This window comes from Micromesistius poutassou (genome assembly GCF_964030765.1).
Source record: "Micromesistius poutassou genome assembly, chromosome: 11".
Taxonomy (NCBI): Eukaryota; Metazoa; Chordata; class Actinopteri; order Gadiformes; family Gadidae; genus Micromesistius; species Micromesistius poutassou.
This window is the reverse complement of record NC_140281.1, coordinates 6672139-6695563: the sequence shown is the minus strand read 5'-3', so window position 1 is coordinate 6695563 and position 23425 is coordinate 6672139. Positions and strand designations below refer to the sequence as shown.

Here is a 23425-nt window from a genome sequence, read left to right as displayed (position 1 = left end):
TTCAGTCACTCTTTGTAAATGTAATGCAATCAGGGCAGTATGTACTTTCTTATTTTCAGGTGTTCTTCTCCTTGCGCTTAGGAGAAAACAATGCAGTGAGAGGCTGTCTTCTCCGCAGGCGGGCTTGTGGATTTACCTCTTCCTTTATATAACCTGTGAAGGAAAGAAACCAATGTATTGAACAAATGAAGAATATAACTAGGGAGGGTTAGATTGTAACATGACTATACATAGGAATAGTTGGACAATTATAACATCAATATACATAGGAGTTGGATTATAATATGACTATCCTAGGAAGAGTTGGATTATTATAACATCAATATACTTAGGAGGAGTTGGATTGTTACATGAAATAGCCCGTTATTTATTATTATTAGTTTGCCTAGGCAGAATGATATGAAGATCTCCACTCTATGGGTGCTCCGTGCATGCTATGCGTGTGTGCATTGACTGACTGTCACGTGCGTGCATGCAACCAATCACGTGTGGATAGACAAGGATCATACCATTAAGCAAGCAGCTCATAGTGTAAATGCAATGAAAAAATCGGCTACGGCAATGTTAGAAAATGTAAATTTTACTTTGGAATTTTTCAGTACAAAGGATGTATTGAATCATTTAAGTGATATATAGGCCTACACATATGAATCATAAGTCAAAACGGGCTACATTTGGCTGAATTCTAAAAGGTATAAGTGGTACTATGTAGAGCTGTTTGGTGAAATGATCCGGCTCACTAAATATGACCGCAATTCCCATCACTACTCTGGAGTGGCGGCATGATACATAAAATCTAGATTAACAAAAAAAAAGAGACAGGTTGACATCCAGACCACATCCCTCATAGAATTACAGTTGTTGTAATGCTACATTTGCTGGCGTTGTGTATACTACACAACAAAATGTGATGTCTGCATTTAACTCATAACTTTCAGCACTAAAGAGGTGTTAGTGCCAGGATACAACTCCAGAGGGGTATTCCATCAAAGTCGCTAACGAAAGCGGCACTTGATTTGATTAAGCCCGGTTAGAACTAGCGCCAACTTCCACTTGAGGCTAAAGCCGTTCCATCAACGCAGTTCAGCCACGCCTTGCTCAGGTTAGTTCAAGCCAGGCTAACGTTATCCTGGATTACGCGCGTTCACGAGATATGTAACCAGCCCATAACAGTGAATGTCGAATCATGGATCAAATGTCCGAAAAGGACCGAGCGGGATCTTTTCCAGCGGCGAATAGAAGCTGCTTGTGGAGGTCTATGAGGAGTACAAGCCTCAAAAAGGGAACACCGTAACCATTAATAGAAACAGGGAGGCCGCCTGGCACAAAGATCGGCGATCTGTTGAATGCATAAGTAGTATTAAGCATAACATATTTTATTTAATATTGACCATGGATTTGTAAGCAGGGAGATAATCTCGAGTTAACGTGTCAGACTTGCACCCGCTCGTCCGGGGTTCAATACCCATGCAATTAGTAATATAGGAAGGATTACTATAGATTACTATCAAATAACTTCATGCCATTTATTTTCCATTTCTTTGAATATTCTTAATTAGGGAATTAATAAAATTAATAAAGGGAATTACAAAATGAAGCCAACGCACTATGAAAAACGCAAACTCGGGTCACGCGTATCACAGGGCAAGTGCTAGACCATTCACCCAGCCGCTGATTCCTGATTACACGATAATACATAGATTAGTGTAAAAATGTGTTGAAAAAATAGCCACAGTAACAATAGATAGCAATTCATTGAATTGTTTCATTTGCATCATTTCATCTTAGACCCTTAGTGAAAATATACGCTGTTTGTACTTCATATATGTACATTTATGACAAAATTGTGAGGACTAGGCTTGGCGGAACCTTGTGATGGTACAATTGTTGCTGACAGATGGATTTCTCTGAAAAACCGCTTTAACAGCCATAAATATTGTGTCATTATTTAATGTTTTTTGTTTATATTTATGTATTCAATTTGTTTTAATATATTGAGTTCGCCACATTAGGTAGGAACCAAAGTTTCCATGACATATGTACACTTAACATCCAATTAAGATGTAACAGCCAATTGACCGGTGAAGACATGCTCAGATTCCTCGTGTGTTGAAGTCAAGTAACAAGTCTGCAGTAAGCAGAATAGTGAAGATGTTTTTCTTTGGGATATTTTGAAACAAGTATTTTTGCAGAAGAAACCTCATTCCCTCATGGTTATGTGCAGCCAGCGAGGTATGTGTATATAACAAGATAACATTTATTTTCTGAATATATTTGTGTTAACCTTTTACCGTATGTAACCGTGTCTATTTTACATTATCATATGTGTAGTTTGACGGTGGATATTGCAATGGATGATTGTGGACGGAGAGATGCCAAGGAGCAGCAATAAATCCATCAGTAACGAGAACCACGGTGTCGTTTATTTCCTGGAGGGAGTGATAACCGCTCAAGTTAGCCTGACAGTTAACCTGCTCCCGACCAGGTTAGTTTAGTCGGATAAATTGCCATGGTTACTTAGCGGAAATTCCCTTAAGTGACGTTCATGGAACGCAACTCTAGCTGAAAGAAGCACGGCTTTGCGCTTAGCTTGATGGTTAGTTTGGTCGGATAAGTTGCCATGGTTACTTAGCGGAGATTCCCTTAAGCCACATTAATGGAACGCAACTCTAGCTGAAAGAAGCCAGGCTAAGCAAAATAAGCCCGGCTTTGCGTTTAGCTTGGTTGATGGAATTCCCCTCAGGTCTACTGTCTATTTACCCAACATGGATGTCTTTTGATGTGGGAGGAATCCGGCAAGAAGTTAGCTCATACGTTACCAGACGATAGACAAAACAAAGCAAGGGGAGGTGTAATATGCAAATATATCTGAAATTGCCCATTGCTTTGCCGTACAATTACAAGCCCTTGCAATTATTATTGAACTTGATTTGTTAGGTTATCCGAAGCAATGTAAACTCGTACACCACAGTATCTATGTCTCTGCCTATTCTTGGATATTGTGTGAACCATGTATGTTGCACAAATCTAAAACCCATTGGATGTAAGAAGGCTAGAATGGCCATGAGAATGTTGTGCCTTTCATTCAAGATACAATTTTATTTAAAAAACGCTTGTTAGGGTGCCAAGCACAAAGTGTGAGGCAACCTATTGTAATCGTTAGTGTTATTATTATAATTCCACCACATTTGATTTACACAGCCTAAACCGCTTGCACTCTTTTTATGAAACTTTCTACAGCTGTAGAGGCTAACTCAAGATTAACAGATGCATATCCTCATGGTGAACAAAACTGCCTCAAGATCCTATGACTTTCTTTGGATGGATTCACGGCCATCTTGAATTTTGTTAAATACACTCCCTAAGGATTCCCTAAGGATCCCAGGCTTTTTGACTTTGACGAAAATCCTTAGCACATATCTATTCATACTTTGCACGTGACGTCACAACGACCGGCTGGCGGGCAATAACTCCAGCAACGAAACCTAGTAACATAATGAGGACGTCGCCAGTTTTACCACATGAACGGTCCTTAGGTTCCTCTCAGTCCAAATACCGCCATGATGGAAAGATTAGTTCAATGGGAGCATTTGTGCCAGGCATACACATGGCAAACTGACAAATGAGACATATTTTATACGGAATCTCCCTGCTTCTGAAATGTGCGAACATCTCCGCCCAGCGCTCATTCCACTGTGCAGATTAAATCACGCAGCATTCTGTAACAGCAACTGTGCGATCATCCCTGCCCTCACACATTGTTGAAATCATATGCTGGATGATTTAATCTTTCTATGTGTTTTTTAGTGAATGATCGGGCTATAATAAGACCACATTGGCTATGTAATCGCGGACAAAAGGGGACATTTCATAGTGGATGGTGGAATAGTAACATTCACCTTTGCTTTGATTATGAAGATATTCCTGTTTTACACCTCCCATACGACAGCGTTGTTAACCCATCCGTAGGCTTTCTAGTTTTGTGCGGTATAAGGTGACGGATTCTCTGAGATAAATGTAAATATCTCCAAACTCCAAGTCTGGTAGAGTCTTTGCCAGCTTCAAAGCAATGAATACATCAGTGGGTGCTGTGTATGGATCACAAGTTCAGCGTATGTTTATCTTCTCTTCGCATCTAATTTTAACATTTTGTGACATATGGTCTTAATAGTTGATTGATTTAAGAATCGGAAATCTGCAAGGCTGCAATTCCCCTGGTTGGCCGTTCGTCGCCATTTTGCCAGCGTTTGATGCCCTCCAGGTATCCATGGTAGTCACATGACCGCAAAGTATGAATTGACCAATGTCTTCAATCTGACAAAGTCTGTACAATAAAGATTAAAGCACCCAGGAGCCATTGACTTCTGAAAAGGGTGTGGTTTAAAACACGTAAAGACTTAAATGCTTATATCAACATCAAGACGGACTCTTATGATCTTGAGTCCAACACAAAAGTTGTTCAGGATCAAATTATGAACAAGTAGAAGTCCAAATATTTTCAATTAGGGTGTGGCATCAAAATGGCCGTGGCCTGTCACTAAAATCGCCACAGTTCATAGACGCAATGTTTGATTTGAGCGGTACCGACACAATGGCTGTTGGGGCCCAAAGTTCCAACTGCTCAAGTAAAATGAAGCTGATTGACAAAACAACATGGCCGCCAGAGGCTAAAAACCGTCAAAAAAACGCGAAAAATAGTTAATTGCTCATATCAATTTCACGTTGGACTCCTATGATGTTGACTCCAATACAAAAGTTGTTCAGAATCAAATTCTGAACAAGTTAAACCCAACATATTTTAAAATAGGGCGTGACATCGAAATGGGCGTGGCCTGTCACTAAAATCGCCACAGTTCATAGACGCAATGTTTGATTTGAGCGGGACCGACGTTCACACATGCATATCCTCATGCTGAAGAAATATGCCTAAAGAACCTATGACTTCCGGTTTCCATATTTGCTGCCATTTTGAATTTAGTTAAAAACAGTAAATTGCCTAAGGATCCCAGGATTTATGACTTACAAAAAAATCCTTTAGCCCATATCATCTAAGGACCATTATCTTCAATTTGACATAAAGATTAGTCTGTACAATAAAGTACAAAGCACCCATGAGCCATTGACTTCTAAAAGGGGTGTGGTTTAAACCGCAAAAAGAGTTAAATGCTCATATCAACATCAAATTGGACTCCTATGATCTTGACTCCAATTAAAGTTAAAGTCAACATATTTTCAAATAGGGCATGACATCGAAATGGGCATGGCCTGTCACAAAATACGCCACAGTTCATAGACGCAATGTTTGATTTGAGCGGGACCGACTTGGTGGCTGTTGGGGCCCAAAGTTCCAACGGCCCACAGTAAAATGAAGTCGATTGGCAAAACAACATGGCTGCCAGAGGCTCAAAATCGTCAAAAATCATCAGAATTTAACTTAACGTCAAAAGGCAGGGTTAACTTAACCCAATCATCAAACTTGGGATAGTGAAAGGTACATGGGTCAAGATGAAACTGTCCAAATTGTATCTAAATCAGCCTAAAGTTGGTGCTATTGCAACAGTCCAAAATTTCTAAAAATGGTTTATTGGTCGGTAGGGTTAGGGTTAGGTTTGATGGTTTATTAGTCAGTAGGGTTAGGGTTAGGGTTAGGTTTGATGGTTTATTGGTCGGTAGGGTTATATTGGTCGGCTCACGCTTGGCACCTTAAATGCTGCTTGCAGCTTTAATTAAATCTTGATATTTTAATGTGTAAACAAGGCTTGTATCATCAGTGTAAAACATGTAAAACCGGCTGTTCTACCTCTGTCTATGCAGGTCTGTGTGGATGGAAAGCCAACCTCCCAGAAGTTCTCCGGGGTAGACGGCGGGATATACAGGAAGCGGTGGCGCGAACAGGCAGACAGCTTCTTCTGTCTTTCCTCCTCTGGGAGGTCGGCATAATACTGTCAAAGAGTCACCTCAAGGTAAAAACACAATCCTGAATGCAGTTTTACCTGCAACCTGGTATCACGCGATTTCGTGCTCATGCTCACTAAAATGTATCGATTGAATCGTGTCCCAGAGCATGAACGTCTGACTTTTTTCGGGCTACAAAGAACGCCATTTAAAGCAATGCATTCCAATCTGGAGCAGTTTCACGCTCCGCACGCATTGCACGCTCTATTTATGGATACGTCAAAACAACAATCAAATTTCAGATTTTTGCAGCAGACCTCCTCAAAACCTGAAACGACCCACGTCCCTTAAACCCAGTCTCACACCAGAATGTAGTATAACTACGGTGGTCCATAGCGAAAAACGTAGTTGTTATTGGTTTTACAATAGCGTTTTTTTTGTTTGCTGGAGAAAAATATCTCCAGATTGAAATGCATTGGTTTAAATGTCGTTCTGTGTAGCATAAAAAGTCTGAGAAACGCTCCCATTCTAAATGCATGGGTTTACATTTCGTTCTGTGTAGCATGAAAAAAGTCATACAATCGCGCTCTGGGTCACGTTTCAATAGATATATTGAAACAATTTTTTCAAGAGCATAAAATCACGTGATACCGGGTTGTAGCCCCATATCCTTCAGAACCAATACCCTGCTACAAGAATAAGGCCTGTTGACTAATCAGGCACGTGACTGTACTGTGTCTGGTAAACGAGCAAACACTCACAATATCGCACTCCTTGCATGTGCTGCCCTTCAGCTTCTGCCTTTCATCCTTCTTGCGAACTACCGCTATGTGAGCAAAAGTTGGGTTCCTGGACCACAGATGGGGAGAAAAGTGGGTGATAAAAAATACAAAAAAATAATAGGAAACCAAGAACCTTTTAACAAAATGGCGGCTGGACATCCAAATTAGCCCAATCAATGTTGGGTGACTAAAGGCGGGGTTAACTTGAGTCAATCATCACGTTGCATAATGGTATTGTTCTTATATACCGTATATATACTGTTTATACAAATATATATTCATATTGTTACAGTGTATGTGTGCTAACCTGTGTGAAATCCTCTCTCCTGGTCTCCTTGTAATATTCATGATTGGTGAAAAATAAAAGGTATTATTACCGTTTTCTTTGGTCTTCATTGTCAATTCCTGGAAGGCACTCTTTCATTTTCAAAAGGTAAGAGAAGATAAGAAACAGGAGTTGAGATGATTGCTTGAAACCTCATGATCGTTATGAACTGACGTGGTTTACACGGTAAAGCGATGCGAACCACTGTTCCTCTTCGAGGGTGAAACATACATACAGTATATACTTTAATACTGTCTTACAGTTCAGGACAATCTTAAAATGAAGTACATCAGACCTTGTTCAAATTACCACAAGGCATTACAAGAAGAGGCTTTGATAGATTGAATGTACACATTCTGCTGAATTGTTTGCCAACTGGTTGAACCACTCTTTGAATAATGACCATATTTGGCTTTCAGTGTGTTCCTGTGAGGAGCGATAGGCTCACCATTTTCCTCCTCTGGTTCGTCATGACCCGGCTGGCTGTGGTCAAAACTTCTGAGTTCTTCAGAGTTGTATTCTCCAAAGGCGGTGACGTCAAACATTTTGTCAATACTGTTGTTAGCCTTCTGGAATCGTCCTGATTAATGACACAAACAAGGATATGATGGGATGTACCCGTTAGCAGGCACATACACTCAAGTGTCTCAGAGTAAACTATTACATTTCAGAGCTATAGATTATATATATTATAATAATAGTTGTATTTAGGGATGCACGCTAATTTTTTTTTAACCGATAACTTTCAGCTCCTAAAGGCCGATACCGATAACACACACACACACACACATATATATGATCATGACCTAAGATCATGACATTAATACTATGAACAAACCCAAAGACCTTTGGGTTTTTATTCACACTTAATGCCCGATATGCATACATTGGTGTCACTCAGACATCAGTAGAATCAAGGGGGGGTTTAGGGGGACGAGCTTGCAAGGAGCAGGATATGACGTAGGGTCGAGGTTCGCAAGAGGCGGGATAATGATGTGTTCCAGATGCCTCGGACACCAGCCTTCCGAGGTCCAAGTGGGGAAATCTTCCAGCTTTCTTGCGGCATTTCTCTGAGGCACGCCCCCTTTTGGTTGTGCCCCCTCGGAATTCTGAGAGTAGACCGAGCTCAGTGATGACGCTCTCAACAAAAATGGCTTGGCCCGTGAAGAGATTTATTTTCTTTGTATTTGTACCACGTTGGTCATTTTAATCCTCATCCTCCTCATCATCATCCGCTTATCCGGGGTTGGGTCGCGGGGGCAGCAGCTCAAGCAGGGGGCCCCAGATTTCCCTTTCCCGGGACCAGCTCTGACAGGGGGATCCCGAGGTGTTCCCAGGCCAGTGTTGAGATATAATCTCTCCACCTAGTCCTGGGTCTTCCCCGGGGTCTCCTCCCCACTGGTCGTGCCTGGAACACCTCCCAGGGGAGGCGTCCAGTGGGCATCCTTACCAGATTCCCAAACCACTTAACTGACTCCTTTCTAAGCAGAGGAGCAGCGACTCTAATCCGAGTTCCTCCCGGATGACTGAACTTCTCACCCTATCCCTAAGGGAGAAGCCAGCCACCCACCTGAGCAAACTCATCTCGGCCGCTTGTACCCGTGATCTCGTCCTTTCGGTCATCACCCATCCCTCATGACCATAGGTGAGGATAGGAACGAAGATCGACCGGTAGATCGAGAGCTTTGCCTTGCGGCTCAGCTCTTTTCGTCACAACGGTGCGGCGAACACAATACCGCCCCCGCTGCTCTGATTCTCCGGCCAATCTCACGCTCCATCGTACCCTCACTCGCGAACAAGACCGCGAGGTACTTGAACTCCTTCACTTGGACTCGTTTCCTAACCGGAGAAGGCAATCCACCGGTTTCCTGCTAAGAGTCATGGCCTCAGATTTAGTGGTGCTGATCCTCATCCCAGCCGCGTCACACTCACACATCAGCTGCCAGCCGATCCAGTGAGTGCTGATGGTCATAGGCCGATGATGCCATCAGGACCACATCATCTGCAAAGAGCAGTGATGAGATCCTCAGATCACCGAACTGCAACCCCTCTCCACCACGACTACGCCTCGATATCCTGTCCATGAATATCACAAACAGGATTGGTGACAAAGCGCAGCCCTGGCGGAGGCCAACACCCACCGGGAATGGAACTGACTGGCTGCCGAGAACGCGGACACTTTCGCTTTGGGAGTACAGAGATTGGATGGCCCTGAGGAGTGACCCCCTTACCCCACAGCACCTCCCAGTTTCTCCTGGGGGACCCGGTCATATGCCTTCTCCAGATCCACAAAACACATGTAGACCAGATGGGCATACTCCCAGGCCAGGATCTTCCAGGATCCTTGCGAGAGTGAAGAGCTGATCTGTAGTTCCACGTCCAGGGCGGAAACGGCATTGTTCCATTGTTCTGAGGTTCGACAATCGGCTGAACCCTCCTTTCCAGCACCTTAGAGTAGACTTTCCCAGGGAGGCTGAGAAGTGTGATACCCCGGTAATTGGCACACACTCTCTGGTCCCCCTTTTTGAACAGGGGAACCACCACCCCGGTTTGCCACTCCTTTGGCACTGTACCAGACTCCCACGCGTGTCAACCATGACAGCCCCTCAACACCCAGAGCTTTTTGCATTTCTGGCTGGATCTCATCAATCCCTGGGGCTTTGCCACTGCGGAGATGTTTAACTACCTCAGTGACTTCTACCAGGGAAATTGCAATGAACCACCATCAACCTCGAGCTCTGCCTCCATCATAGAGGGCGTGTTAGTCGGATTTAGGAGTTCCTCAAAGTGTTCCTTCCAATGTTCGACTACCTCCTCAGTCGAGGTCAACAGAGTCCCACCCTTACTGTACACAGCTTGGATGTTTCCCCGTTCTGAGGTGTCGGATGGTCTTCCAGAAACACTTTGGTGCCGACCGAAAGTCCTTCTCCATGGCCTCTCCGAACTTCTCCCACACCCGCTGCTTAGCCTCCGACACGGCAGTGCCTGCAGCCCTTTGAGCCCTCCGGTACCCTGCAACTGCGTCAGGAGTCCTCCGGGATAACATCCCGGAAGGCCTCCTTCAGTCGGATGGCTTCCCTGACCACCGGTGTCCACCACGGTGTCCGAGGGTTACCACCCCTTGAGGAACCTAAGACCCTGAGGCCACAGCTCACCGCCGCAGCTTCAGCAATGGAGGCTTTGAAGTCCGGCTCAATGCCCCCAACCTCCACAGGAATGCTAGAAAAGCTGTGAGGTGTGAGAAGATCTCTAGGACAGGGGCCTCCTCCAGACGTTCCCAATTCACCCGCACTACCAGTTTGGGCTTACCAGGTCCTGTCCAGAATCTTCCCCCATTCCCTGATCCAACTCACCACCAGATGATGGTCGGTTGACAGTTCCTCCCCTCTCTTCACCCGAGTGTCCAAAACATAAGGCCATTGATCTTCGGCCTAGGGTACTCTGGTACCAGGTACACTTATGAGCACCCTTATGTTCAAACATGGTGTTCGTTATGGACAATTCATGACTAGCACAGAAGTCCAGTAACAAACGGCCACTCGGGTTTAGATCAGGGAGGCCGTTCCTCCCCACCACGCCTCTCCAGGTGTCTCCGTCGTTGCCCACGTGGGCGTTGAAGTCTCCCAGCAGAACTACGGAGTCCCCTACTATCTACCTATTCAGGGTCTCCAAGAAGGCCGAGTACTCTGAACTGCTGTTCGGTGCATACGCACAAACAACAGTCAGAGGGAGTGGGGCACTGAAATGATATAGGCTATATTATCGGGGCTGTTCGTCATGATATTGGACTTATCGGAATGACGTAATAATTTCTGTTATCGGCCCGATAATTATCGTGCACCCCTAGTTGTATTCTTGCAGTTTTTACTAGTGTAGATTCTGTGATTTATAAAGATATCATTATTAAGATATAAAAATTTAATTAAATTGCTGTTATCATAATAAAACAGCAATTAAGACACACTATAACACATTTAAAAATTCTTGCTCAAGCAATGTCTGTGCACAGCCCTGCTGGTTAGGCTAAGTTAAGTTACTTCATACTCATAAACATATCCCTGTGGTCTGAAAAAATGTGAAGAATGTAGCAATACAAACTCCCATCATGTGTGGCATTACTTTCCATCATTCAAGCATTTTCCAGTTGACTGTATATGAGTCCTTACCAAGACATTGCCCCAAAATGCCTTCCTAGTCATTGGAGGCAGTCTAGATTTCCGATTAACCTAGAATTGCCCACTACTGTTCCCAGTCAATCCATCATAGTGGGTACTGAAATACCAGATAAATTGGTGTCTGTGTTTGTAATAAGTTAAATTGAAGCAAACGACAATGCAACAACGTTATGAAATGTTGTTAATTTACCTGATGGAAGGGCTTCTTCTTTGTCATCAGAGTCTTCGTTGTCTTGGTTACATGGTCCTTGACGCTGGAGAAGGCTGTGACTTACGAAAGTCTCATCTTGGTTAGCAGACTCATTCTCAGTTGCTTGCTCTTCCTATGGGTGTGCATAGAAATTGTATATAATATGATTATAAAGGGTAACTTGTTTTATGTACCAACACCTAAAATGGTCCCACGTACTTCAGAATAATATTTCTGTAGTAGGGGTTTCCAATCAACAGTTGGACACGACAAACTGACAGACTCAAATACAAATGTATTGCCCATTACCATCTGGCCTCTGCCTCATTGTCTACAATGCATGCCTACCCCTGCACAGTACAATACATTTAGTTTAGAAAAAACATAGGCCAATCCACTTAAAGGTCCCATGACATGCCACCAGGTGTGGTGTGATTAGCCGTTTTGGAAATCTGCCTCTTGTGACATCATAAGGGGCAGAAAGTGGGCGTGTCCACCTAGATGTGTGCTGGATAGATCAGTCCATCAGCCGACCCAGTGGACTGTAGCAAACGTTGCTCATCTATCCGTCACACAGCTAGGTGGACACGCACACCTGTGATGTCTTAAGGGGCAGATTTCCATAACAGTCAGACAGGCTAATCACACCACACCTGGCGGCATGTCATGGCACCTTTAAAACATTATGGCAGTATATTGGACTGTACCTTTACTGCCACAGACTGCGTGTAATACATGGAGAGAGCCAACGCAGGGTCCATGCTCCACAAAGGCTCCACTGTGGGCTTTCTTTCAGCTGGGAAAACACCAGAAAATCCAATATTACCATCACCATTACACACCAAGAAAAGGCATTTTTTAAGAAAGGCGAGAGTCTCCATTGGGACCCATTGTAATGTAAACAAAGGTTGTCACACCAGGCACGTAGCCACATGAGGGCCAAGGTGTACCACTATGATTGACAGGTGGCCCACCCTGTGGCCCATCAGAAGTGGCTGGAATTAACTTGAAATTGAAGGAACAAAAAAATAGCCCATAACAATTTTAATATTCTGCTCTTAATTTTGAATGGGTAAAGCTATTTAGGCAACTTCAGCGTGCATTCGTTAGCTGTGTCCACAATCGCTGAAAGCTCGCTGGTGATGGGCCTCCCTCTCCCTCTCTCTCTCTCTCTCTCTGCTGGGAGTCTGTGGTGAGTGTTGTTGTGTTCGCGGAGAGTGAGTGTGTTTTTTCTAACTTTATTTCTCTTTTCCACCATGTGATTGCGATGTGAGGGTTTAGTGTGTAGTGCGGGTAGTGTTTCTATAGTGCGGTGAGTTTTTGGTGGAGTTTGAGCCGTGTTTCACGGCGGGGATGGCGTCCTCGGAGACGCCTTCCCTCTTGATCCGACACGGGGTGCGGGTTCAGCCCGACCCGTCGGTGCCGGTGGAGGAGGTTCTCCTGGCTGTGGGAGACCAGGTGGGACACGCCAACCTGTCTCACGCCTCCAGGATGAATAAAGGAGTGGTGGTGTTTGTAAAAGAGGAGCGTTTAGTGGCTGATCTCAGCGAGTGGAGTGACTCTGAACGGGTTGTACCTACAGGCGTCCCCGCTCGCCGTACCCTTTACCCGGGTCACCGTCTCCGGTGTTCCCCGTTCATTCCCAATGAAGCACTGGAGCAAGAGCTGCAGCGCTTCGGGAAGATGGCGAGTGGTTTTAAAACGGTGGGTTTAGGCTGTAAGAGCGACAAACTAAAACACGTCCAGTCCTTCAGGCGACAGGTGCATATGTTCCTGTCCATCGCAGATGCTGGACGTGTCTTTTAGAGTCAGACATGGAGAGGGAAACTACATGGTGTACGCCAGCTCAGGGAGTATGAAGTGTGCCTGTCCGCACAGACCCGCGGGTGGACCCACTCAGACCGCCGCGGTGGTCGGAGATGAGGCGGCGGTGGCGGTGGCGGCAGCGGCGGTGGCCGCCGCTAAAACAGCGGAGCGACCCCGCTCCTCCGACAGAGTCTGGTGGAGGACAGGACTCCAACAGACATGGAGTCTGAGACAGCAGCGGTGGACAGCTCTGCTGCTTTAGAGGAAAGGCCAGGAGCAACTGAGGAAATCGAGGAGGTGCAGACAGCAGGAGGGGAGGTCCGTGGGGGACACAGCGGCAGGGGACAGGCAGCTGAGTCTGACCAGAGTCAGGCTGCCGGTGTAGAGGTAAGGAGGGGGGAGTCAGGTGGGACACGGACTGTGGGTGAGGACGAAGAGGGGACAAAGGAGCAGACAGCCAAGACAGCAGCTGTAGGCAGCTCAGCTGCTTTAGAGGAAGGCCCAGAAGCAACTGGGGAGGTGCAGACAGCAGGAGAGGAGGTCCGTGGGGGACACAGCAGCAGAAGACAGGCAGCTGAGTCTGACCAGAGTCAGGCTGCCGGTGTAGAGGTGAGGAGGGAGGAGTCAGGAGTGACACGGAGTGTGGGTGAGGACGAGGATGGGATGTACTGTGACTCAGACTCTGACTGTGTCTCTGTAGCAGACTCAGTCTTTAAGTGGAGACATGTACACCTTAGAGGATATCAACACTTTCCTTGATGAAACGTTTGGACGATCCGTTAAAATAACTATTTCCCTGATCCAGATAAATTTATGAAAACTGTCACAGCTTTACAGAAGATGGTTGGAGTCGACATTTTAGACGAAAAGAAACGGTTTAGACTAAAGAAACATATGACAGCCTTAAGAAAGACAAAGAAAGGAAAAGGGATAAAACGTTTAAAAGCCCATGTTTTAAAATGATGATGATGATGATGATGAATGTGGTGCACTTCTTACTGCTCCCTCTGACCTTTCCTATCGCTCTTTCTCTGCCTCTAATGGATAAGCTCAGTATAGGAACTTTAAACATCAACGGAGGGCGAGACCAGAATAAGAGATTATTAGTGTCACAGATGGTCTCCCAAAAAAAACTGGACATAATTTTCCTACAGGAGACCCACAGTGACACTAACAATGAGGTGGACTGGGGTCTGTGGTGGAGAGGCCATTACACCCTATCCCATGGCACCAACCTGTCTGCAGGTGTAGCTACACTTATCTCTCCAGGCCTGGACATTAAAGTCATCTCCACATCGGAGATCATGGCAGGCAGAGCTGTAGCTGTTAAAGCTGAAACTCTGGGATTTATTTTTTGTTTCATCAACGTCTATGATCCAAATCAGGGCCCAGACAGGCTGGACCTGTTTCAAAAACTCTCTGCGTTCATCAAACAGTGCAGTCAGGACGAGGTTCTAGTGATGGCGGGTGACTGGAACTGCACCACAAACTTCACACTGGACAGGACAGGAGTCCCACCTACAGTCTGCTGTGGCCTTGGCACAGCTGGGAGCGGAGGCGGTGGACGTTTGGAGGGTCAAACACCCAAGCAATAGACAATACACATGGGTGAAGGTGGTGGATGGGAGGGTGAGTGCAGCCAGACTAGATAGGATCTACATGTCACATTCACACAGCAATAGATTATTAAACAGTCACATTTTTCCAGTAGGGTTCACCGATCACCATTTAGTCACTTTAGATTTTCACATCACACAAACATCTAAATGCACCTCATACTGGCACTTCAATGTAAAGCTGCTGCAGGACACAGACTTGCAGAAAATTTGAGGTATTCTGGGAAATTTGGAGGGGGAGGAAGGGTGAGTTTGAGTCTTTGAGTCAGTGGTGGGAGGTAGGTAAGGCACACATTAGGGTTTTTTGTCAGCAGTACACTAGTCACTCCACAACACGGATCAGGAGAACCATACAGCAGTTAGAGCAGGACATCAGGGACATGGAGGACAGACTTCACACACACCACAGCATAGACACACACACACTGCACCAAAAGAAACAGGAACTGAGCACGTTTTTACAGGAGAGGGTTAATGGGGTTTTAGTTAGAGCACATTTCACCACCATCCGGGAGATGGACGCTCCTACCGCTTCCTTTTTTAATTTAGAAAAATCTGTATCGCGTAAGAAACAGATGGTCTGTCTCCGCCTTCCTGATGGGTCTGTAACGACAGACCAGGGTAAGATGAGGAGACATGCGGTGGATTTTTACAGCGCCCTTTACAGAGCAGAGGTCATCCATGGAGGGTGCCAGGACGAGCTGCTGCAGGGACAGCTCAGCTCCGAGGACAGTCTCTCCCTGGACGGTTTCATTTCGCTAGAGGAACTTACTACTGCAGTGGGACAGATGGCCTCTGGTCGGGCCCCGGGACTGGACGGACTGCCGGCAGATTTGTATAAACACTTCTGGAGATTTTTGGGTGCTGACCTGTGGGGGGTCCTGCGGGAGTGCTCAGGGTCGGGATTGCTGCCAGCCTCCTGGCGGAGTGCCGTTCTTTCGCTCATCCCAAAAAAAGGAGATTTGGCACTTTTAAAAAACTGGAGGCCTGTGGCATTATTATGCAAGGATTATAAACTTTTGTCCAAGGTGCTCGCCAACAGGCTTAAAAAAGTACTGGATCAAATCATCCACAGGGACCAGTCTTACTGTGTCCCGGACAGGTCCATTATGGATAACCTGTTTTTAATGAGAGACTTGATCGATGTATGTAAATTGTACAGTTTTGACACGGGGGTGTTTTCACTGGACCAGGAGAAAGCGTTTGACAGGGTGGATCATGGTTTTCTTTTTGGTACTTTAAGGGCTTTTGGTTTTGGTGGTGGGTTTTTGTCACTGCTGGGTTTGTTGTATACAGACACGTGTTTCTTGGTGAAGGTGGGTGGAGGGCTGAGCTGTCCAGTCAGAGTTGGGAGGGGCATCAGACAGGGCTGTCCCATTTCTGGACAGCTCTACAGTTTAGTGATCGAACCGCTACTTTGTCGACTTAGGTCCAGGTTGACAGGGCTGCGTTTACCTGTTCTGCCCCAGCGCCCCCCGTTAGTGTTATCAGCCTATGCGGATGACATCAGTGTTTTAATCAGAAACCAGGGGGATGTAGACAACCTGACAGAAAGCCTCACACTGTACCAGAAATCTTCCTCTGCCAAAGTAAATTGGGACAAGAATGAAGCATTGCTAATCGGGCAGTGGACAGACAGACAGACACCAAAGCTACCAGGGGACCTGGGCTGGGGTAGACAGGGACTTAGGGTACTAGGTGTCTCTCTAGGGACTGAGGAATATGAGAGGAGGAACTGGGAGGGTGTTCTGGAGAAGGTGTGTGCCAGACTAACCAAATGGAAATGGTTGCTCCCTCAGCTCTCCTACAGGGGTCGGGTTCTCATCGCCAATAAATTGGTCGCCTCGGCCCTTTGGCACAGACTGACAGTCCTAACACCACCAAGAGGCCTGATTCATGCCATCCAGAAGGAGATTGTGGACTTTTTCTGGTCTGGGCAGCACTGGACACGGGCCTCTGTCCTGTATCTGCCGGTGCAGGAGGGTGGGCAAGGTCTGGTGGACATAAACTCTCAGGTCACAGCATTCAGACTGCAGACTGCCCAGAGGCTGCTGTACAGCCTTGGTCTACCATGGACAGACACAGCTTGTCTCCTGCTAAGGAAGGCTGGACGACTTGGATATGACAAGCAGCTGTTCCTGGTCCAGCCTCAGTCTGTGGATACAGAAACTGGACTAACATCTTTTTATCTGTCGGTGCTACAGGCCTGGCAGACACTAACAGCAAAGCGGAAGACTGGGACCACACCAGGGATGTGGGTCTTTGAAGAGCCGCTCTTTGGAAATGACATCATTACCTCCCAGGTCCTGTTGTCTGCCAGCCTGAGGGTCAGACTGATAGAGGCTGGACGAGTCAAACTGGGTCATCTGCTGAAGACGTCTGTCCCTCATCTTGCAGACATACTCTGTATCAGGTCCACCAGAGTGCTGCTCAGGCTGGTGGAGGAGGTCTGTGCTTCCCTGCCAGTAGGCCTTAGAGCGTTCGCTGAGAACCGTACTCTATCTGACCAATGGGATGGTGAATGTGAGTACGTCTTTCCCTCCCTGGTTGTGTCTCCAGTTGTGGGACAGTGGCAGTCAGAGGAAGACGACCTGCTGAGTTTGAAGAACCCAGAGTCTACAGACTTGGAGACTCTGGGGAAGAAAGATCTTTATCTCCTCAGCGTTAAGGTCCTAAACTTACGCTTCCTGGCAGGGGTGAAGGTGTCCAGGTGGACTGAGGTCTTTGGCGTGGGATCCTCCCCGAGGGGCTGTTGGCAGTCCCTGTACAAACCTCCTGTCAACAAACGGACAGGAGACCTCCAGTGGAGGATTGTACACGGGGCCATAGCTACGAACAGGTATCTGGTGCACATTGATCCGAACACAGGGGACGGCTGTCCCTTCTGCTCCCAGTCAGAGACAGTCTTCCATCTCTTTGTCCAGTGTCCCAGGTTAGAGGCTCTGTTCAGGCACCTACAGAGGTGGTTTCAGGGTTTAGGTGAGAGTTTTTCTCTCAGTCTTTTTATTTTTGGACCACATTACTCCCCGAAAAATAAGTCTGTCCACCAACTAATGAACTTTGTGTCAGGGACAGCTATTTGGAAGACGAGGAAAAATAGGATCAGAGGTCAGGGGTCAGAGGATGTGGTGTCCATGATGACTGGGCTGCTGGCAGCCTGGCTCAGAGTGGAGTTCGGTTTTTATGAACTGACTGGAAGGACGCAGGAGTTTGTGGGGATGTGGGGGGTCAAATATGCTCTGTGTTCAGTTAGAGAGAACTCTTTGATACTGAACTTTTAAAAAATGTGTTTTGTTTGTTTTTGGTGGCTTGTTTCTTTGGCTTTTGAGTTGGTTTTGCGGTTTCGAGTCGAAAGAAAGAAAACAAATAAATCTCTCTCTCTCTCTCTCTCTCTCTCTCTCTCTCTCTCTCTCTCTCTCTCTCTCTCTCTCTCTCTCTCTCTCTCTCTCTCTCTCTCTCTCTCTCTCTCTCTCTCTCTCTCTCTCTCTCTCTCTCTCTCTCTCTCTCTCTCTCTCTCTCTCTCTCGGGATCAGGCTGTACAGACTGGGGGTTTTTTGGTTACATGTTTACAAAGCGCTTGCAATAGCCTACAACCCTGCTACTTTATATGGTTCTCTTCTCCATGGTCTTGACTAGCTTTTTGAAAAGTCTGTATGTTCAATGTTAAAATCGCATCACATGTTAAAATTCCCCCTGGGATAATCTATTTATCAATGGAGCCTGATGGTTTGTCATTAATCGTCTGATCTGTGATGAAATCACGTGTTGTTCAATTTTTGGACAATTGCTGTACTGCCTATATCGGAATCAAAATAACTGAATGTAAATAATAGTGGCCCATACTTCGCAAAAGTCCAACCTGTTGAAAAATCCTGGCTACGCCAATGTGCCACACATAAAAGGTACACCAGTTAGAGCTCACCATGGTCTAGGTAAGGTACAGTAGTTAGAGCTCACCATGGTCTAGGTAAGGTACAGTAGTTAGAGCTCACCATGGTCTAGGTAAGGTACAGTAGTTAGAGCTCACCATGGTCTAGGTAAGGTACAGTAGTTAGAGCTCACTATGGTCTAGGTAAGATACAGTAGTTAGAGCTCACCATGGTCTAGGTAAGGTACAGTAGTTAGAGCTCACCATGGTCTAGGTAAGGTACAGTAGTTAGAGCTCACTATGGTCTAGGTAAGATACAGTAGTTAGAGCTCACCATGGTCTAGGTAAGGTAATCCGGTGGTCACATCTTGATCTGGATCTCTGTTGGCCTCTTGATAAGCCCTGCTGGAGGGGTTTCTGGCAGGTCTCTCCAAGACTCTTTTGGACTTTTCACTTGGAGAGCCATCATACGGCCCCACCTATTGTATTGCAACAACCAAACAATGTAATGCATGCGTAACAAATATGATGTAATAGAATATCACATACGTTTTCAGCAGAGATTAGTGAGTTGGTAGTGTCTATTAGTTATTGTTTTACCATTGTAACATTTGCCACACAGCAATAGTGTTTAATCAATAACTAGCCATTGTTTCAGGACAATATAATCGACCACTTGGTTTAGGCAAAAATATTAACCTATTATTTCACAAATTTTCTCCCCCTTGACAATGAATATTCTGTGACAAAATCTCAACCCCTTTCCCTATTTTAAATGCATGGCAAAAGCTACATTAACACGCAAACCAATATGTCTGTAAGCCAACCGGACCTTGGTCGGTGGGTGGGGTGGCTGTGTGATATGTGGCCTGCCTGGAGAGGCAGCCTGATGGGGGGTTAATGGGGCAACTTCCTCCGCCTCTTCATGGTAGGAATCCACTTTCTTCCGCTTGGGTCTGGAAACAAGGCAATCCCCTGAAGGCCTGTTGCTGGTGGAGAGGAGGGATGGCGATTCTCCCAAGGATTTTGGGAAGTAGACAGAAGTGGACAACATCGCCGTAGAGACACTGTGTGGCCTGCAGGCAGAACAGTTTACAACATCACAAGCTTTGCTCCATACCAAGCATATCATAGACATTTCTATAACAGTCCAAAAATATATATATCTCTTATAAAGAAATACATATGTGAACTTTGGTGTACTGGAGACACACAGTAGATGTATTCTTCAGGTGGCCAGAGATCTTATAAGATGGCCAACGTCGGAAGATAACAGTAACAGTTTTAATCAACAGTAAGATACAGACAGGTAATGGCTGTCAGTTTTACCTTGTGCCAAGCTTGCACTTTGAGGGAGGAATCGTGTTGATTTGGGGGACTGCGACTTCCTCTTCAGGCTTCAGATGATGGAAATAATTAGAAAAAAAGTACATCAAGTTCATGTCACAGTCAAGAATTTTGGAAAACAATTTCTCAAAAATATTATGAATATTTGAAAGATTTAGTCGGCAGGTCGTTTTTTTGGGCTGTGCAAGACATGACATCATAGATCAGCCTACGAACGAAGGATGTGTGGATATGTGCTTCATTACTCTGTAGCCCGTCTGGCATAAAGGAAGATCCTGTGCGCAGGTTTCTGTTATCACGTCTTCAGGGTTGGGATCAAAGTGTCCTGAAACCAGAGGGGAAAAGACCTCTGTTTCTGTCACCATTTATAGAATCCTTTATTTGAAATGAATTGAATTCACAATGACGACGTATACATTAGAATGATGTGCAGGAAGGCTTACGTGTGGATTGACACGTGTCCATCTCACACGTTTCAGGGACGAGTACGAGTTCCTTCTTGTGGTTCCTGGAGCAAGCCTTCAGAAGGCCCTGAGCAAGTCCTGTGTCTGACAGAAATAAAAACAAACTTGGTAGACTACTAGTGCTCTACATATAGCACAGTGATGTGGGGACTTAAAAGAGTTGGAGACTAACTATTTAACATCATGCAGTGAGACTCGGGCAGGGACATCCCTGCAAAGTGCATTTTGGTGTCACGGTGCTTCTTGCTTCTCTTCAGCTTGTTGGCCACTGGCAGTGAGCTGGGCATGATGGGAGAGTCTGGGATCATACCATCCTCTGGGTCCGGAGACATGGACCGCTGGGGCTCAGACCTGAAAAGGACAGTAAGATGCCTGATTCAATAATCAACCCTTCATATGACACGTTTCGATGCTTTAAAGCAGGAAAAAGATTGGCCTGCGAAGGTTATATAAAACCAATAATACACAACTGTTACAGACCAAATCTCCATCTACAATCTCAACTTCTCTCTATTGAAACATGATTGTAGCCTGGAAATCCAGTCCCACATCTAGAAAGCTGTAGGGTCTGGCAACTAGTAATAAAAATGGCCCAACTCGAGGGGCGGCCCCAAGCATGCATTTGAAAATATCACTGCACTGCATACTACGACCAATCAGAAGAATACAAGGGGTGACGTATCCAGACCAGTGGAGCTACCCACTAACGCTTTTGGCCCGCCTATATCAGATACACTGATGTGATTGGTTAATGTGCTGGGAGAAGGGCATCGGGGAGGGATTATATTGCTCGTTCCCAGATTGACTAGTGGCAATTTCAAATTGTCACAAGAACCTCACAAGAAGGATTTCGAGGGTAACATGATTGAGTAATTATTTACATACAATTATTTGTCAGAACTGAAATGGGTGTAAAAAATGTATTGTGACTCTAGTAGGCAAAATACATAAATGAGACATAAAAATCAAGAAAAGTGCTGAGTGAGGAACTTACATAGAAGCTTTCAGTCTCTCCAACTCTGTGATTAGCCTCAGGTTTTCATCCCGAAGACTATTCTTTTCACTTTCTGCGAAAAAATACATACAAATATCATCAGGTACTATCTGGAATCCAGTATTCGTATGCTCATCCTATAGTGGCTAAATATCAATTCGATTTATTGGCCACATAGATTGCTCTGCCGCCTAGAAAGTGCAACATATTTTGAATTTCAATTTTGTCCAAATACTCACTGAGGGAGGCGATAAGGTAAAGATTCTTTTGACAAATGTTTTCGAATTCCTTCTGTTTGGCTGTGAAGTTCTGTTGTAGGTTAGCACAGCGGTCACACACTTCTGCACAGGGCCTGAGGACATAGAAAACCCATCTTACCAGAAAGAAATAATATATATTTAAGCAACAGATCACGACAGGCTGTGGTATGTTCTCATTATACCACAGTAAAGGGACGTTGTCCGTCCCGACGCACAGCGGAGGGATGGCGACGAGATAGATATATATATACATAGATATATATATATATATATATATATATACATAGATATATATATATATATACATAGATATATATATATATATATACATAGATATATATATATATATATATATACATAGATATATATATATATATATATATACATAGATATATATATATATATACATAGATATATATATATATATATATATACATAGATATATATATATATATATATATATAGATATATATATATATATATATATACATAGATATATATATATATATACATAGATATATATATATATATATATATACATAGATATATATATATATATATATATACATAGATATATATATATATATACATAGATATATATATATATATATATATACATAGATATATATATATATATATATATACATAGATATATATATATATATATATATACATAGATATATATATACATATATATATACATATATATATATATACATAGATATATATATATATATATACATAGATATATATATATATATACATAGATATATATATATATATACATAGATATATATATATATATACATAGATATATATATATATATACATAGATATATATATATATACATAGATATATATATATATACATAGATATATATATATATACATAGATATATATATATATACATAGATATATATATATATATATACATAGATATATATATATATATATACATAGATATATATATATATATATACATAGATATATATATATATATATATACATATATATATACATATACATATATATATATACATATATATATACATAGATATATATATGTATATATATATATACATATATATATACATATACATATATATATATACATATATATATACATAGATATATATATATATACATATATATATACATAGATATATATATATATACATAGATATATATATATATACATAGATATATATATACATAGATATATATATATATACATAGATATATATATATATACATAGATATATATATACATATATATATATATACATATATATATATACACACATATATATATATACACACATATATATATACACACATATATATATATACATATATATATATATATATATATATATATATATATATATATATATATATATATATATATATATATATATATATATATATATATATATATATATATATATATATATATATATATATATATATATATATATATATATATATATACATAGATATATATACATAGATATATATATATATACACCATTTTTTTTTCTAACACAAAGTCAGGTGACCTACAGGCTAAAGGACCTTTTCTTACCTCTCCTCACGGTGGCTGACTGTGTCCAGCAGGGCTTTGTTCTGCTCCTTCAGCTGCTGGTTGCGACTGTAAAACTCTTCCAGTCTCTTTGCATCTCTATGATAACCAAAAAGATCA

At 43.4% G+C, this 23425-nt stretch overlaps 1 protein-coding gene across 3 annotated transcripts in view; it reads right to left on the bottom strand.

The window, feature by feature from the left end:
- Positions 1-23425, bottom strand: part of LOC311355791 (DNA endonuclease RBBP8-like) — a 33393-nt gene that overhangs the window by 6161 nt on the left and 3807 nt on the right. Inside the window, exons 4-19 of one of the 3 annotated variants that reach the window (XR_014637527.1) lie at positions 23309-23404; positions 21702-21814; positions 21463-21535; positions 20641-20819; positions 20448-20552; positions 20250-20329; positions 19987-20054; positions 19490-19733; positions 18992-19136; positions 12075-12163; positions 11368-11500; positions 7451-7582; positions 7055-7094; positions 6657-6744; positions 5801-5923; positions 46-153 (exon numbers count right to left, since the gene is read on the bottom strand). Coding sequence is in view for 2 of the 3 variants with exons in the window: in XM_084475627.1 (XP_084331753.1) it covers positions 56-153; positions 5801-5942; positions 6657-6744; positions 7055-7094; positions 7451-7582; positions 11368-11500; positions 12075-12163; positions 18992-19136; positions 19490-19733; positions 19987-20054; positions 20250-20329; positions 20448-20552; positions 20641-20819; positions 21463-21535; positions 21702-21814; positions 23309-23404 (1825 nt within the window). In the remaining variant the exon portion in view is untranslated. Of the gene's footprint in view, positions 1-33; positions 154-5800; positions 5943-6656; positions 6745-7054; positions 7095-7450; positions 7583-11367; positions 11501-12074; positions 12164-18991; positions 19137-19489; positions 19734-19986; positions 20055-20249; positions 20330-20447; positions 20553-20640; positions 20820-21462; positions 21536-21701; positions 21815-23308; positions 23405-23425 lie in introns of those variants that run through there. The other 2 variants (XM_084475627.1, XM_084475628.1) reach the window with 2 other exon arrangements.